The following is an 18,418-nucleotide window of genomic DNA, read 5'->3' on the forward strand; positions in this document are numbered from 1 at the left end:
CTCTAAGCATTAGGTATTTTGACCTCTGAAGTAGCTACAAAATATTCACACATTTCCTGGTATTGTATTTGCATTTTTTGATTATAAAATTCCACAACTATCCACAACTATCAGGATATGGAATTTGAGATCAAAGTGGCTTTTTTGTGCATTATAGTTACATTATGAGAGTAAACATTAATTGAGCCCAAAAAGATCTATTCACAAAGATAATTTCCAAATGGAATATGTGCAAAATATGCTAGTAGTGTATTTAGAAAACCATTATGACGCTCACCTCCAAGTGTGCAGAAGTCATAATTTGGACAAAAAAGTAGAGGCACAGAGAATATGTTGTCACCAACTAACAGATTATCACATAAAGGACCGCATTTTTTTGTTCACATATTGGTCCTATAGCCGTGAATTAGGCATAAACAGGGGAATCGGTTGCTACTGCTGGCTTGACCTTTCGTATCTCTGACACGGTCATCCTAAAGTCTACGTGGTCATGAAGACTGCAGAAGAAAAGGAAACTAAACAACCTTCAGTACTTTAATGTCCTTTGCACTCACCCCTTGTCCTTGCACAAGAGTGCCCGCAGCAAATAGGAGACTGTTGAGATGCTCAAGGATGGTCAAAACCGTTTGTGACATGACTATGCAATGTAAAGAATTCCATGCTTTGCTAAGAATTGTAGTTCCTGATTGGAAAACAGATTTCTAAGCAGCCAACTGGCCTCATGTCTCTGCGTCGGTAAACCCCTCGGGGTAGCTGTGCACATTATAAGTTTCATAATAATAATATGACCACATTGATTCAGGCCTATTTGTGCAGTCACCAGCAGTTGTTGCAGCAGATATTCTAATTAAGCAATGTTGTCCATGGGGGATGACACTTCCAGGTAGTTATTTTATAGGGTGGAGCCCAAGGGCCTAAGGAGAAGCCACATTCCTACCTGGGAGTGTCCTCCCCACTGATGACAAGGCTCCATTGCTTTTGCCCTATTGAAAAGCATTGTAGTGATTGTCTGGTTTTGAGTGTCACAAAAAGGAGTATATAGTAAGTGTGATAACACATTTTAGTCACAATATACATTATTTGCTGGAGGTGCCATGGTCATTTGAGGAACTGACCATACTTAGGCTATCGTGTTTTAGGTTTAAACCTATAATAACTGATAAAACCCCACAGAAAGGAAAATAGTCCTCACCAGTGTAAACTTATAAACACTGAAAAAACACTTTCACAACCACAAACTAAATGCCATTCAAAGAAAGGAAAAAGTGAGTGAAAGAGTTATTTTTATTTCTTTCTGATGGGCCAATGCAATGTAACTTTGTTATACAAGGCAGCAGCAAGAAAGACTGGGCTAACATTATTCTGCATGAGTTTTGTTGTTTAGGGATGTTACTAAAATATTGTTTCTTCTTCCTTTTGTTTTTTTCAATGTTGTGGTCTTTGGTCTAAATTCAGGGTTTAAAACTATATTTTAGGTCTTATTTAAGTATTTTATAAACTGTAGATAATCAGGAAATATCAAAATCATATTTGATATTTTGGATACGTTTGGTTATTTCACAGATATGTAAAAAAGCTGGTTTCCTAAGAATCTTTCCCAATATGTACCATCACATTTACCCACAGACAGAGAATGGGTAAAATCCTTTGATAGATCAGCCCCTTTTTCTAGTGAGTCAATGTTGATAGTAGGTGAACTGCCAAACACCCCAGACTTTAAACATTCAATGCAAAGTATAGTTATAAGAAAAGAGTGCTGTCACAAAGCATCTGAGATAGTAGTGAAAATATGACACCAGACAATTGGAAAACATATAAAAGTGTCACTTGAAGTGCTGCTGCAAAAAGTTCTTATCAAGTTCAACAAAGACTGGAGTGATATTGTTTGTATTTGCTACGTATATGAAAAAGTTATGTGATGACCTGTCAAAATGGATACCTGAGCTCAAGTGCTTCCCTGTAAGAGATCCTTGCCACTTGCTAGATGGTATGCTGAAAGCATCTTTACAATCTTCAGAGTTAATGTAGAATGCTATTGATTTTGGAGTCCATTCCGGTGCACTGTTTCATTAGGCGCTGGAACTTAAATACAAATATTTCTAATTTTGTGCTTTGTGTGGCCTCAAATAAATACTCATCCCAACAGTGTCATTTAGCTGGTGGTTCTCAACCCTACAGGCAATGAATGCTATATTATCTATGTGGCGACCGTGTACAGAATCTTTGCTTAGTGATGATGCTAAAGGCAAGAGTCTGGAAATACCATTGTCTACCAAGTGTTCAGTGTAATTGGTGTAGATGTAAAACATCTCCTTGAGAGTAGGCTAGGTGGCACTTTTAGTGACTTTGGCATAGCAAGATGGTCCATGTTAGAATTCTAGCCACTTGTAAGCAAAGAAATGTGGAGGTGCAATTCAGGACATGTTATTTTACAGTGCATTAGCAATGGCTTGCAATGATGCTTAGAAATGTCCCTTCACCAAGAATGGCATTTGAAGTCGATGATGCCTCACTGAGGTACTCTGCATGAGTACTAGTTACCTTCCGTAAAGGGGAATTAAACACCGGAGAAACACTGTTTTTAATGGTGCGAAATGTATAACCACTGATAACCACAGTTTTTTTAACGTATTGAAATCACTGGAAAACACGGTAAAAAACACACTGGAATTTACCAAAAATAGAAACTGAAAACAGGAAAGCCTAATCATACTGTAGAAAAATGGTCAATCTCTCTTGCGATTTGAAGGACCCATCTTTGAGGGAAAACAGTTTTCTCATTAAAAATATGGTTAGGGCTCCTGAAGCTAAAATGAGGATACATTTCCTACAAATTCTTCCTCACTCATGTAAGAAAAAAGTCTGACAAACTGAATAAAACATATACTTCCAACTACAAAGCTGTCTGTCAGTACTGCAGACACGTCACAGAGTTCTATTGAACAACTAGAGTGCTAAGATTCTATATACGTGACAAAATAAGGTACTCCAGAATGCCACATTACTAGAATAAGATTTAATAACTTTAAGGGATTTTCAGGGGTTAACGAAAACAGCTGTTTAAAAAAAATTGAATAGACGTTTGGGGTTCTAAACATTTATGGCTGTATATACAATTAAACATGAATCTCTAGGATAGATATTAAACAACTAGGGAACAGTCAAAATGCAGCACTTTGGTAGTGTTCATCAATTTGATTTATAATTAAATGTTTAGGTCTACAGGCACTTAGTGTAAACTTCTCAGGTACTGGTTATGGTTCTCCTGGGTAATTGGCTGGCTAGAAGCCAATACAAATGAAGCATTTTGGTAGCATAGGTCTTTCTGATTTACTATTGGATGTATAAGTATACCCGCATGAAAAGTTCTGATAACCAAAACGCTATGTCTAACTGAAGGGGAATTTGATGAATGGAGTGTAGTTAAAAAGAAAATGCTTAGTATCCATCTGAGCACCATCCTGTTCTTGGTGACCAGAGAAGGTATAGAAATGATGTAAAATGATAAAGTAGTTTAATTGCAGTAGAGGGATATTATGTGAATAACAGTCCTCTTTAGACAGAAATGAAAAAGCAAAGCCCTTTGAAACAAAAATTACTATTCTCTTCATTTAGGGTATGACAATAACTTGCTCACTTGGATTTGGGTTGTCTTGCAGCGTGACAACATATTTCGACCGTTTCCTTAGTCCTTCCAGAAAGGTTACAACCAGATCACGAATGTCCTCTGCATTGTTGGAAGTGAAAGTATACTCATCTGCTTTAATGGTAGCCAAGGTGAAGCTCTGTCCTTGCAGTTTACCACCCCTAGATTTGAGGGGTTTAAAAAAAATAGAACAGTGAGGGCATGTCTGTATACAATTCTTACTCCGAACAATAAGTATCAAGAACATAAACTGTGGTCACAATTCAAATGTTTTTTTTTCCGTGAGTAACTATGACCTACCCCTAACTTAGTTGTGACATTACCCACATAATCATAAATACAAGAGCATAAAACAGGAAACAATATGATGGACGGAGACTATAATTTCAACATAGTTGTGCTTTATCAAGCAAAATGAACTTCTGGAGGGAGTTCTTCAATCGGGCCCATAATACTGTGTCAGATACCTACACTGGCTATATCTGTAACAGAAGGAAAGTGCCTCATCACCTAGTTATTTTTATTTTGCTCAGCCACAAGTGACGATAGGTCTACTGCTCATAGATTGGCACTAATAACACCCAGCCTCATTCAGAGTGGAACAATAACAGAGTATGTGTCAAAATGTGGCAGATGCTGGGTTAGCTCCACACTTGCATCCACCATCTCATTTTGAGTCAGGGACACTGCTTAGATTGTAACAGAATAATCTCTGCTTGCTCCGCAGTCCAGCCATTAGAATACCCTACTGAAGTGCATTATCAAAAGGATGGGATTTTCAACACTGTTTTTGTCTGCCTCGATCGCCTATATTTGGCATCACAGTCCAGTTCAGCAATACAACAAAATACCCTCTATGTACTAGTATAAAAAGCCTAATCGATCAGGGCCATATTTCTTTTGTTTCTCAGGAAAAACTTTGTGTTTGTTTCAGAAAACAAAAAAATAAGACTGCTCTACATTGATATGCAACCCCCCTGTCATTACATTTTCACAGAAAGTGTGCAATCTATGTCTACAGGAGAGCTTTTGTGAAAATTTCCAGCTGAAGCAGGAGGGAACTCTAAAGGCCTGATTTAGATTTCGGCAGCAGTGGCGCTTTCTCCATAGGAGCATAGGTGCGCCGCCCCCCTCCCTACACAGCTGGAAAAATAAAATGGTAATAAAAGTTATTACCATTTTAGTTTTCCGGCTTTCTGCCAAACAGATAGGGCATGGCGGGCCAGTGTGTAATTGCTGCTGATTGGCAGCAATGATGAGTGGGCCTTTCAGTGTGAATTGGGTATGTCGGTCTTGCCAGCTACATTATTAGGGCCAAACAAACATGTGCAACTCAACCTCTCAAACCCAGCTGTCATAGACAGCGGGTTGGAGAGCAGGAACTTCAGTGCTCTTCAGGGTCTCAAGGCGCTGGGGGACGTCGGGGAGATTAAGCGAGCTATTGCCCAGAGTCACATGGTGCTGGACTGAGTTGCCTTCGGAGCCGGGGATCAAACCGTGAACCTCTGCTCTGGAGTCAGCTGCCCTGGCTGCTGCGCCAGACCTTCCCCCAGCACCCAGACATCAACATTCCATGCATCGTCCAATCCTCAAAGTATCTAAACTCATTCTATAGCATAGCCCCTCAGCCCATGTATATACAGCACCTGTTTAGTGCTGCTTGACATGTCGGCCGCGTTCGACACGGTCAGCCACACAATCTTGATCAGGAGGTTGGCGGAGGCGGGAATTTCGGGACTTGCCCTGCAGTGGCTGGTATCATATCTCGACCACAGGTACCAGATGGTGTCCCTGCCACCTTTCAAATCTAACAGCAGGAAGGTGGGGCAAGGTGTACCACAGGGGTCTTCCATCAGCCCCATTTTATTTAATCTCTACCTCCGCCCCCTGATCTCGTTAATAACATCTTTTGGCATTACGGTCACCAACTATGCCGACGACACACAGCTTGTCTTCTCCTTTGAAGGCAAGCAGGCGGTCTCCCACGAGGTGTTCCATCGTTGTATGAGTACCGCGGCAGCATGGCTGGGTAACAACTCCCTGCAAATCAATAGCATGAAAACAGAGGTGTTACATTGTTCTACGGACCGTACCCCTAGGCCTTTACCATTGGATTTCTGGCCCCCTGATTTCCAAGGGACTGCCTCTCCTGCTGAGTCAGTACGTAATCTGGGCGTAATGATCAGCTCTAATTTGCAGCTGGAGGTAGCAGTGAACAAAACAGTGGCCACATGCATGGCTCTGCTCTGTTCGCTGCGGAAGATTCTACCCTTGCTCCCTTCTCATGCCAGACCAGAGGTAGTGCGAAGCATAATACTAAGCCGTCTTGATTACTGCAACGCACTGCTTCTGGGGGCGCCTGTTAGTCTATTGGCGAAGCTGCAACGTGTGCAGAATTTTACTGCAAAACTAGCATTGTCACGCCGCCGTCTGGACTCCTCTGCGGAGGCTCTTAAGGACTTGCATTGGCTGCCAGTTCTGCAGCGTATTGATTTTAAGGCCCTATGTTTGGTGTTTCGGGCTCTTCATGGGCAAGGCCCACTTCCATTACAGAATCTTTTTACCTGGTACATCCCAGGCAGACCGCTTCGGTCAGCCTCTGCCTATCTGGTATCAGTTCCAAAGTTTAAACGCTCCAGGATGGGTGGCCGTGCCTTCAGGGTCACCGCAGCAAATCTGTGGAACTCTCTTCCTCTGGACCTGCGGAGTATGGCTGATCTTTCCTCTTTTAAGAAAAATCTGAAAACCTACCTATTTCCCAGAACACTGCACTAGACCATTTCGGATGCTGGTAACATCGTGTATGTCATGATTATCTAAGCGCCAGGATGCCCGTTGGGTGACAGAAAGCGCTATACAAAAATATCTATACATACCTCACCTCATAACATCATCCTCTTTCCCTACACACAGGACAAACATCAAACCAATGCAATAAAGACCCATAAGAAGTAGGGTTCTTCGGCGTTGCTTCTTAACTTACTGCAATTCTAAGACACAGGCCGTCTGAGTTCTTCGTAGGGGCTTTGCTCTGAGAACATGCTCTTGTGCACCACATCCATGTGCTAAGAAGCATGGTTCTCCCTCATACAGTTTGAGCATGTGCTACACTATGGCACTTCAGAAGGTGACTGTATTTTCTTTGTGCAGTTCCATGTATATTTTATCATAAACAATACTTGCCCAAGATCACACTGTTGACGTTAACACACTGACCTATCTTGCACCTTCAATGCAGTACACACTCAGAGTACAATCATTTCTCCAAAAAGAGTTGTCTTCTCTAAATCACAGTGCCTGACTCAGAAGTATACTGACCACACGTAGAATCAAATGTTTTCCCACCACAGCCGAGATATCCAAACTCAGACGTTTACTTCACTGCCTCATCACCACGCTGTAAGTGTAAATTCACTCAACTATAGACCTGCAGCACACCTTCCTTCTGATTCAATATTCAATGCTGCTGATGAAAACAGGTTTATGGCTTCGTTTCTTGCTGCTGTTGCCCCTATGGAGACTACCTGGTAATGAAGACAGTGTGCTAACAGGAGCAGGTCACTCCCTCCCAGTAGCAACTGGTCCTTAATACCTGCTCACTGCCCACTGGACAGAGCAGCTCAGTATTCCCTCTGTTCATCTGACATCTTGTCCATGTCCTCCCTTGAATTTGAGAGTGGGCGTCCCAAACTATCCGTGTCTGGTTACAAGGCCTCTTTCCAAACTTTAAGCATGTCCCCTCCTGTGTCAGGACTAGCTCCCAATTGCCACCAGAGTCCTGCTGCATCTCCACACACGTACTTTTAACAACTTGCCCTTTAAATAGTGGGGGGGGGTTGAGTCTTCACCCAAGAGTCCACAGGTAGCATGTCTGCTCTTTATCCATATTAGGCTCTTAGATTACAACAACAGGTAGGTACTGTCAGGGCCCCATTCTCTCTCCAGCTTTAATCAACCGCAAGTTTTATCAAGTACACAGACCACAACAATCCATGCAACCTTTACACTGGGCCGCCCTACTAATGGCATTCTATGTTTGGAATGAGTATTACAAGAGTAGAGAAGCATCCGAAGAAACATCTGTGACCCATGTTTAATTCAAAATTGCTTCTGGAGTACAAACACCCACTGCACTCCCTGGACAATTTCAGTTATTCATTCTTAGGTGTACATGACAGATGTTTATTGTGCTCTCAGTGGGTTCTCACAACAGTATACTTTATTATTCATAAAAAAGCAGCAACGCAAATTTTGATGCGCTTTAAGGTGTGCATACAAATAACAATACAAAATTGTTCAATTAGTAATATTAATACTAAAATGTTCTGTATATATGAAGTGTTGCATATACAAAAATGATCTGAGCTTCTGTTCCTTGGTTAGAGCAAAACAGTTACATAATATTCAAACCATTCCCAGATAAATACAGTTATGTAAGCCAGTAGGAGATAGGATTGCTTCTCTTTCTCCAGCATATAGGTCTTCAATCAAATGTTAAGAAGAAGGAGGTGTCACAGCAACTGTTTAGTATACCCAGCTTGGCTCTTGCAAAGTTAAGGGACTCGCTGCTCATTTTTTCACATATGTACGTTGCCGCTAGAGGAGAGATAGCTCATGGGAGTGTGGTGGATGATTAGACTAAAGCGCACAAGTCCTCATACATTTACACATCAGGCAAGAACTACTGTAGTAGAATGTGTAGGAAGGTATGATCCTTCTAGCATGGTTACCACCCATATGAGACCACTCAAACTGTCACTAAAGGCCTGCCATTGCAGCCTGTGTATGGTGGTGCTAGCACCACTTATGACGGATATACATTTTCTTATATCAAAGGTCACTGCAGTTTAAACCTATAAGTCATCTCTAAGGTAGGCCTTTCAATCCTGAAGGCAGGGTGCTAGGTTATAAGCGTGAGGATGCCATGCATGAGCAGGACACCACCTACAAACCCTGGAGTTGATTCTCCAGGCTTTGTAAGTGTGGTCAGCCATGTAATACATATAGTGGACATCAAGTAATTTACAAGATGTCTAACTATATATTGGCTGCACCACAACCGATCAAGTTTGAAATCAAAGATATTGGAATCCTACCCCAACACAGATTCCAGTGTTGGATGTAGGATCCCATTTACTAGGTGGGCTCCCCCAGTGTGCCCCCCTGTATTCTCAGTCCCAGCCTTTCAGGGTCTAACAGCAAGCTAGTACTGCTGCCAACCTCAGACATGTTTCTGCTCTCGTGCTGCTGAGCTGTGCTCGAGCAGGGGAAGGTAAAATAGTAGGTTTCCTGTCACAGGGAGGTGTGACCACCTTCAAGACAGGACTTATTATTGTTCTGGGGCCCTCCTTGCATACTTCAGTTTTAGCCAGTTAAGGGAGACCTTGGCTCCCGCTCTTGCGCAAAACTGTACAAAGGACATGGGAGTATACTCCCCTCTGTCCAGCCACTCCTCAGGGAGGGACCCTTGAATCATACCAACCCTTTCCCTATGGTACTTAAGGGCTTACCTGTGAGCGGCTCTTCAGATTCGACGTGGGACAAGATTCAAACCCGAGACCACTTCAACTTCGACCATCTGGGCACCTTGGACTTCGTTGGACTTTGTCTGGAACCAAGATTGCACCAAGGTAGACTCCTGCTGCTCCTGGTCTCGCTGTTCTGCAGTCTTCTGCGTCGTCTGTGCCTGTGCTTCATCCAGGTTCCTCTCCAGGCCTGTGGGCATCAAGGACACCTGAGATAATCTCCCTTGGAGTGAAGGAGTCACTCTCCTGCATCTGCAGGCACCGCCACAAAGCTGAACGGACTGCTGCTCCTGAGGCCCTACGGACTCCGAAAGGCCCAGCAGCACAGGTTCTACAACTCCCACGAGGCTTGACCTGTCCTCTCAGCAAGTTTGAGGCCAGTATTACTCGTCCGAACCGCTGGAACAGAACCCCTGTTGACTTGCCGTTGCCAAAGCTTGTTGACTCTGTCCTCCAGAGATCTTTGGCTACAAGAAGGTCTAGCATCTTTTCCTGCCAAGATGTTCCTCCTCACCACATTCTCCGCACCGTGGGACTACATCTTTGGTGAGCTGCTCGAGGTCCTCTTGCGACTCCTGTGCTTTCAGCCTGGGGGTCCTCTTGAGGGTCTTCTTTGGCTTTTGTGGGCTCCCCTGCTTGCTCGGGCCTGCTTTGAATCTCCCTTGGACCTTGCTGGTCCCAACACTGCACCTTTGTTTTTACCACGTCTGTTGCTGCTGCCAAGGCTTGTTGGTGCTCCTGCCAGACACCAACACCCTGGTTCTTGTCTTCCGATGTGAGACAGCTCGTGAACAGCTCCTGGTCTTTCACAGCGTCACCTGGTCCTCACAGCTGCAGCAACAGGGTCATCATCACTCCAGCTTCTTTCATCATCAGTGGTCATTGGTCTTCCGTGCCTCCTGGTCACCTCCGACTGGCATGGACTCTGTTTCTTCTGCTTGCAGGTACTTCTCTTCAAGAATCTATCTTTGGATTCCACAGGACTCTTCCACCTTCCTTGCAGCAGCTTCTTCTTTGAAGTTCTCCATTGTGTTCTACGGCGGTTTCCGACATCACTTCGCACCTATGCACCCGGCTTTCCGGGTGTAGGTATTCTGGTCTCTGGGATATCCACGGGTGGGGTGACTCTCCAACCTTTTGTCTTTCACTGAGTTTCTTAAAGGTCCACTGGGAAGGGTCCTTCTTCTTAAAAACTGCAACGGCGACTTACCCATTGACTTGCATTGAGGGTGTGTTTCCACTCTGCACTCAGCCTCTGTGGGGTTCCTGGGTACTTACCTCGGGTGGTTCCTTTTGTCCACAGCTCTTCTTTGTCTTTTCGTCCAAGTCCTGACTTTGGTCGCAGTTCGCATTCTAATTCTTTAGTCTATGGTTTGTCTTTCCCTGGAGACCACTAGGTATTTGTGCTTCCTTACCAGGTTTAAATTTGTAATACATTAGTATTTTGTGTATTATATTGATATCTTCGGGTAGGAGCTATACCAAGGTGTTAATGAGTGTGTATAATAAATATTCTTATTTTTATAACCACACTGTGTGGTTCTTTTTTGTTTAACCTACACTATATTATACGTTCTGGTGAAACAAGCTGCTTAACACCCCTTCTGGACTAAGAATGAAGGCTGCTCTCCACAGCTACCACTTAGAGAGCTTTCTATGGTTATCTAAAACCACTAAAATCACCATAAGGGTTGTCTAGATTAGTGCAAGGGGCTTCACTTAAAAGAAGCGTGCACCATGTACTGAGCCAGCCACCTACATAATTGCTTTAGAATTGTCAGCCAGCCCAATTCTATGCAACTTTCTGTGATAACTCGACCCAAAGAAAACTTTCATGGACTGACTGTAGGTTGGCGAACAGTTTACCAAGTCTATCCTATCTGTCCACTAGTGTAACTGGGATACAACTATACCCTGTGTCAGAAGCTTGCTCTTTTCAAATTCCATTAGAAAGTGGAATTATGAAATGGAGTATAGATGAAAGTGAGCTGACTTTACTGTAGCTTTCACCAGGGGTCCGAAGGAGACGATGCTGTTGAAAATCTTCATTAGATTCCTTACAAACTCAAAAGTAGAAAGTGCAGAGATTAAAGAGCTGAGACAGCTGGAAGTCAGTGCTGATAAATTTGAGCAATTCATAAAGGGGGTGGTGATGGACAGAGTATCTGAATTAAGCAGAACACTCATACCCAGTCAAAAGATCAGGGCTTGATCCATCACCGTTTTTTAGCTCACTGCACCATCCCAGCTCAGAACCTGGCTACATGCAAATTAGTCTGACCCTGGCCCAGTGCATCATGGGAACAGGGCAGACCAAACTACCAAGCCAATTCTTTACTGGAAAGGAAACAAGCTTCCGGGGACCGGTTTCTGGCATTACAGCCGTCTTCGGCCCGGCTTGCTTGAATCCTGATGGTGCAGTGAGCCATGCTGATGACTTATGTTATGTTTTTTGCCTGAAGTGGCTACTGCTATGTAGGGGAAACATTCCTTCTTCATTTGCAAGCATCGTTAAGCTTAGTGGACTAGCTGCCATTGAAGAGGCGCTTCCTTTGTCACAACAGTGTTACAGCAGCCGGGCTGACAAATTCTAAATCTCTTCCTTAGGACCTGATTCAGAGTTAGGTGGAATGATCCTCTGTCACAAACGTGACGAATATCCCATGCTCCTTATTACAAGTGCCATATGACAAAAGACACTGGCAATAAGGAGGATGTGATAGAGTAACCAATACACAAAAGTTTAAATCAGGCTCTTATTCTTCTCCTCACATTGAATGATTCACCTCTTCACCCACTTTAACTGCTACAGTCAGATAATATCCACATACCAGACTGCAGTGGGCATTAGCAGTAGACAACTCCACCAACAGTGAGTGGAACTCTAGTTTGATAAATTTATGCCCAAGCTTAACCGAGAGCTCAAAAGCATTGTTTTGTACCCAAAGCAAAAGAAAAAAAGTATGAAAAAGCTGTAACACCAATGCTACTCACAGGAGCTGTAATGCCTGCCCTTTAGGACAGACGAAACTGTATTTCCCCTGGTAAGGAGGCACTTCGCGATCCTAACCTAGACGGAAAAAGGCACTGGTCCTGTATTTTCACACCATAAATAGTAAAATGTAGCACAGGGTTGTCGGTCTTCTAAAGGAGACTCACTTACTACCCTGAATCAAGTAATAAATGGAGCGAAGAAGAGGGACAAGGAGCACATGAAGCAAGCACATCACAAATCTTACAAATAGTGGCCACAAGTGATACAACAGCAAAGATCCTCATTGGTCAGTAAGAACACAACTTTCTTTTATGTGTAATATTCTCCCAGAGTTATTCTTCATCTCTCATTCTTGCTCTTTGTTTGGTTTCACCTTCCATAACTATATGCAAAAATGTTTCTTATGGGCTCTAGCAACACTAGCCTAGGAGTTTGCCAAGAAAGGACAAATACCTGCTGCTGGAGACTGCAGTGATTTCAGGGAAAGACAGCTCAAGAAGGACTTGTTCCTGCTCATCAACAAAATAGACCCCTGTCCAGTTGACAGCAACAATGACCTCATTTTTGGGCAGGCTGGGTCCTGTAAGAGAGAACACAAACGTAGTTATTAGGGATGAGCCATAGTTCGCTAATGTTAATGAAAGCATGTTTAAATAGTCAGGATATGTTTTCGAATGATGCATGTTTGGTTGACATTATATTCACAAACTAGACAGTATACACAAATAAAGCATGTCCACCATAAAGTTCTCGACGGTCAACCTCTGCAAAGAGCCAAACAGATTCTAATCTGTCCTACAGGTATAATACCAGGTCTAGTATATAAAACATTTCGTGCACCTAAATCCAATGCAGGGTGTGGAAAGTTGACTTTGATTTCAGAATTTCTAAACCTTAAGTCACAGAATGTGTGGAATTTTGTACGCGCAAGTTCCACTTATTACTGTGGAAAAAATGCTGCTATGGACTATTTTACTGAGAACTAAGTATGAGGTTAGGAATGTAAAGACAGGTGTTTCAACAGGAGAGGTACGGGTGGGGCAGTCATATGTTAGGCTGGTTCCCCAGGTTCTGGGGGACTGAGAGATTTGTATCTTGCTATCTCTGTGAGTACTGTATGTGCTCCACTGACCAAGTAACAGTACTGAGATTGCTATCCACAGGATTCAGAAAAAAAGGTAGAATTAAGAAAACAAGGTGACACTCTGTTCCTTTATAAAAACATTATAAGTAGTGTCTAGTGTAAGGCAAGGAATGTGTACTTGTACTATTACATTGTGGACATGGACGGAGGCCAGTTGAAGAGGCTAGGCATTAGGGATAACAGAATTTAGAATGTCACTGCTGTGGCGATCAGATTTTTTAAGTAAAAACTGATGTCCTAGGAAAGATTTCGTGCAAGAGTCTTAGCAGCATGACTGAGACATAGACTTATAATGTTGTGCACAGTTAAATGATCTTTTTAGTGAAATGACCAGCAACTACACTACTGATTATACATTGGATCTCTTTTGAAGAAACAACTTGTTATAAAAGAAATAAAACAAGTTATATAAAAATAATATAGAAGAGAAAATATATATATATATTCAGGTGTCACAAATGTATCCAGTGAAGTGAACTATTGCTCTGGGAGCACACACTTTAGTGTACCTTTTTTGTTTGCTGAGTTGTTGACAGGCTTTGGGTTCTGTTTTTAATGGAATAGCTAGGGTCTCTTGGAGTGGCTTTTGTGGAGTTAATTTCATTTTCAACCTTAGACTAACAAATAGTCTTCTTAGATACCGTCAGAAAGGACGTAAAGGGCATAGTAACTAGACAAAAAGGCCATACATATATCACAATTGCTTTACAAGGCACGTCTATTGTGATATTTGTTCTCAGCAGCATAAGATCCATACAAGGGTTTTGATGGCTTATGATGCCTATAAAGGGATTATATCTGTTTCTAAAGTAATTGTGATAACTATGGGCCCTGCAATGTTGTCCTTCAGGATACTTAGATTGACATCTCTATGTTCAATTGGGAGTCATGCCTTAGAGATACTCTCTGCTTTGGTTAGGTGAACATAGGTCACTGTAATTACCTTGTGAAGTGAGACCTTATTGATATGAGTGAGGACGACATTTCTAATGGGGATCCAAGAGACAGGACTTTAAGGACCAAAACGTCGACATTGTGGGCTGATTGGATAAACTTATACATTTCCTCTAATATCTTCCTGCATTAAGATGCTTACGGTTGTCCAACAGCTGACACTACATGCATTTGTGTATACAAGACATATGTGTTTGTATATTTTTTATATGTTTGCATATTGATATATGTAATGCAAAGGTTATGTTTGCTGCTACTCTCTTTTCACATATTATTTTATTATATGTTATGTGCTGAATGTTTGTTATTGAGTAACTGGTGCCAAAAACGTAGGTGGCCACAATAATTCTAGAATAGCACACTAAGTGCAGACCTTGTGTATGTGTTCTATACATATATGTGATTAACCCTGATTCCTGGGAGTCTGTTGGGAAGCCCTGTTGTGTTTAAAACAAAATGTAATTTAGGACTGAAGTGATTTAAAAAATGCTAAAAAACATGACCTTTGTCAAACATTTATCAAACAGAAACCAAAAATTAATATATGAAAATATATATTTACCTGAAAACTTGAAGGCCTCATAAAACCTAGAAAATAGCAAAGGCCACTTAAAACGTGCAAAATCAACAACATCTTCTTTGACCTTCTGAGAGTCTGTTCTCTTCTGTGTATAAATGCCCTGTGGGTAAAAACATAAATACGTTTGAAAGGGAAACATCCTGAAGCTGACAGAATGAAATGCTGCTTTGAACTTGTAGACTCCTCTTTTGTTTACTGCTAAAAAGCTGTGAAACCATGTTAAAATTATATGGTGCATAGTACAGAATTGGAAAAGCATCCACTACTCTTGTGTTCAATAGAAAGATGCAGCATGATCACCTATGTACGCTTGGCTAAATCTTACTTTGTAGACTCTGAATCTGGGACACCTGGATCTGAGTCCAGATTTCCCACCAAAACTGTGTGGTCCTAAAACTATAACTCTCTGAGCCCATTTCCCTCGACAGCCAGAAAATATATGACTCTAGAGGGGTTTCCTTTCACGCTGCACACTGTTCAAGGATGTTTATTCATTAATTCACACTGACCTTTCACGGGCGCGGTCAGATAGGGCACTGGAGAGACGAGTGTCCATATGCACAGAGTAATAACCCACAAACCACTGATTTAAATCCACAGACGCAGAATGAAAAACCAAGAAAGACCCAGCAACAGGTAAAATTGAGTCAGTTGCCTCGTGCACCTAGACCGAATTTTAAGGGAAAGGCACCGCAGGGTGAAGACATAGAAATTTGGGAAGGAAAAGAAGATAGAAATGCAGCAACTTCACAATTTTTGTTGAATGATACCTGCTTCTGTGATGAACAATACTGACGGGGCCTGAGGGGGGAGGACGAGGAGTGCGTACTTGGCGCCTCCTTGCCGGTAGACCAGTCAGGGCCATACATTGAAGGAAAGGTTGAAGGCAATGATGTCACCTTTCTGTTGGACACTGGGGCTACCCGGTCTACTGTAAGAACAGCAGACGTTCCAAACCTACCCCTTTCGGGAGAAGCAGTCCAAGTAGTAGGTGTATCTAATCAATTGATTAGTACCCCAGTTACTGAGCCCATGGAGATTACAATAGGGAATTTCAAAGAAATGCATAGATTTGTAGTTTGTGATTCCAGTCCAGTAAACTTACTGGGACGTGATTTGTTGTGCAAAATGAATTGTACTATCTTTTGCACACCAAAGGGCGTCGAAATACAAACCCCGGACGAAGATGGAATTTACAAATTAATGTTAATAAGACCTGACTCAGAAATTAAAAGACTGACGACACAAGACTTACCTGAAGAACTCCAACAGACAGTGAAGCCAGAAGTATGGGACTTTACTGGAAAAGATGTAGGATTAATGGCAAATGTTGACCCAATTAAAATAACCATAAAAGAAGATGCAGTTTACCCAAATACTAAGCCATACAAAATGAGTGCAGAAGTGAGAGCAGGAGTTGCCATCGAAATAAAAAGATTGCTAGAGGCAAACATTATACAAGAAGTGTTGAGTAGCCCATGTAACTCACCCATAATTGGAATCAAGAAGCCTAGTGGTAAGTACAGGGTAGTGCAGGACCTGCGAAAGGTAAACAAAATTATTGTTCCTTGCTGTCCTATTGTTCCAAACCCAGCAGTGATCCTGTATCAGATTCCCTGGAATGCTGAGTGGTTTACCGTAATTGACTTGTGTCATGCATTCTTTTCGATCCCATTGCATCCAGACAGCAAATTTCTTTTCTCATTTGAATTCGACAGTCACGTGTTCGTTTTGAATCGCGTCCCTCAGAGGTACACAGAAAGCCCCTCAATCTTTAATCAGATTCTGAAAAAACGCCTTGAATCTTTAGTTTTACCTGGAAACTCAGTTTTGATGCAATATATAGACGACCTTGGTGGCGTCTAAGAGTCAGAAAGACTGTGTTGTTGATACTATTGCCTTACTGAACCACTTAGGTGAAGGAGGACACAAAGTATCACCTGACAAACTACAGTTCTGTACCAATTCAGTAAAATATCTGGGGCACCAGATAGAGAAAGGTATCAGGAAAGTTACCTCAGAAAGAATTAGGATAATTCGAAACATGCAGTTACCCAATACTCAGAAAGAAATCAGAATGTTCCTTGGAGTTGTAGGATACTGCAGACAATGGATTGTGGGATTTGCAGTCCTAGCAAAACCATTGATAAAAATGACAAAGAAAGGAGCAAAAGACCCAGTGGAATGGGATGAGGAAAGCTTGACAGCATTTACTAAATTACGAGAGTGTCTATGTACAGCTCCCGCCTTAGGAATGCCTGATTATTCTAAAGAATTTGCATTATTTTGTGACACACGAGACAATTGTGCACTGTCGGTCCTAACTCAAGAGCATGGTTTGACTAGACGTCCAGTAGCATACTTCTCTGCTACCTTGGATCCAGTGGCTGCTGGATTACCCGGATGCCTGAAAGCAGTAACTGCAACTTGCATGAGTCTTGAACAGAGCGAATCCATCTTTATGGGACATCCTGTAACTGTATATGTTCCACATGCAGTTGTAATTTTACTGACCAGAACTAAAACCCAGTATCTCACCCCTAGTCGGCTGACTAAATATGAGAGGATTCTTGTAGGTGCTGCAAATGTAAACATTACTCGGTGTAACATATTGAATCCAGCAACCCTATTACCAGACTCACTGATTGCAGAAGCAAAGGGAGAGGTCGAGCACGACTGCATTGACCTGACCGAGTTTAGTACCAAACCACGTCCAGATATCAAAGAGATGCCCCTGCCTGTAGAAGATTATGAGCTGTTTGTAGATGGCTCATGTTTGAGACATGAGAATGGAGGCCTAAGTGCTGCCTATGCTGTAGTCACAGTATCACACGCTATAGAAGCATCCTACCTATTTGGAGTAAAGTCTGCACAAGTAGCCGAATTGGTTGCATTGGCGAGAGCCTGTAAAGCTGGGAAAAACAAAAGAGTAACCATATACACTGACAATCAGTATGGTTATGGAGTTGTGCATGACTTCGGCCAATTGTGGCTGCAACGGGAGTTTCTGACTTCTTCAGGTACTCCTATCAGAAATGGAAAATTGGTACAGGAACTACTGGAAGCAATCCAGTTACCAAAAGAATTGGCAGTGGTCAAGTGTGCTGCTCACAAATCTGGCAATGACAATGTGACAGTAGGTAATCGATATGCTGACCAACTAGCCCAATATTGTGCAAGACATCAAATGTCAGTCAATATCAAATTGGGAGGGCATGGAAACAGCTGCCAACTTATGGTGTTTGAGGATGTGTCAAACATGGGAGGAATTGAGAGAGTTACAAGGTGCAGCAGGACCAAAAGAAAAGGGAAAGTGGAGAAGGCTTGGTTGTCAACAGAGAAACGAGGATGGTGTTATAGTTTGCCCTGATGGTATGCCTGTGTTGCCTAACAGTTTGCTTGCTCCTATGGCCAGATTGATACATGGAGATGCACACATTGGTAGGGATGCCATGGTTCGTGATTTTCAGCAGACATGGTACAACTCGAAGTTCAGGAAAGTAGCGGAGTCACTCTGCCAGAGGTGTTTAACATGTCATACAATACAATGCTGGGAAGAAAACAGTGGTTGAAA

At 42.3% G+C, this 18,418-nt stretch overlaps 1 protein-coding gene across 1 annotated transcript in view; it reads right to left on the reverse strand.

Annotated features, from left to right (window-relative positions):
• Positions 1 to 18,418, reverse strand: part of MYO7A (myosin VIIA) — a 319,096-nt gene that overhangs the window by 98,724 nt on the left and 201,954 nt on the right. The window contains exons 21-23 of the mRNA XM_078658511.1: positions 14,827 to 14,944; positions 12,620 to 12,746; positions 3,638 to 3,807 (exon numbers count right to left, since the gene is read on the reverse strand). Of these exons, the coding sequence (XP_078514637.1) occupies positions 3,638 to 3,807; positions 12,620 to 12,746; positions 14,827 to 14,944 (415 nt within the window). The remainder of the gene's footprint in view (positions 1 to 3,637; positions 3,808 to 12,619; positions 12,747 to 14,826; positions 14,945 to 18,418) is intronic.

The sequence above is a fragment of the Lissotriton helveticus genome, chromosome 8, assembly GCF_964261635.1.
Source record: "Lissotriton helveticus chromosome 8, aLisHel1.1, whole genome shotgun sequence".
Taxonomy (NCBI): Eukaryota; Metazoa; Chordata; class Amphibia; order Caudata; family Salamandridae; genus Lissotriton; species Lissotriton helveticus.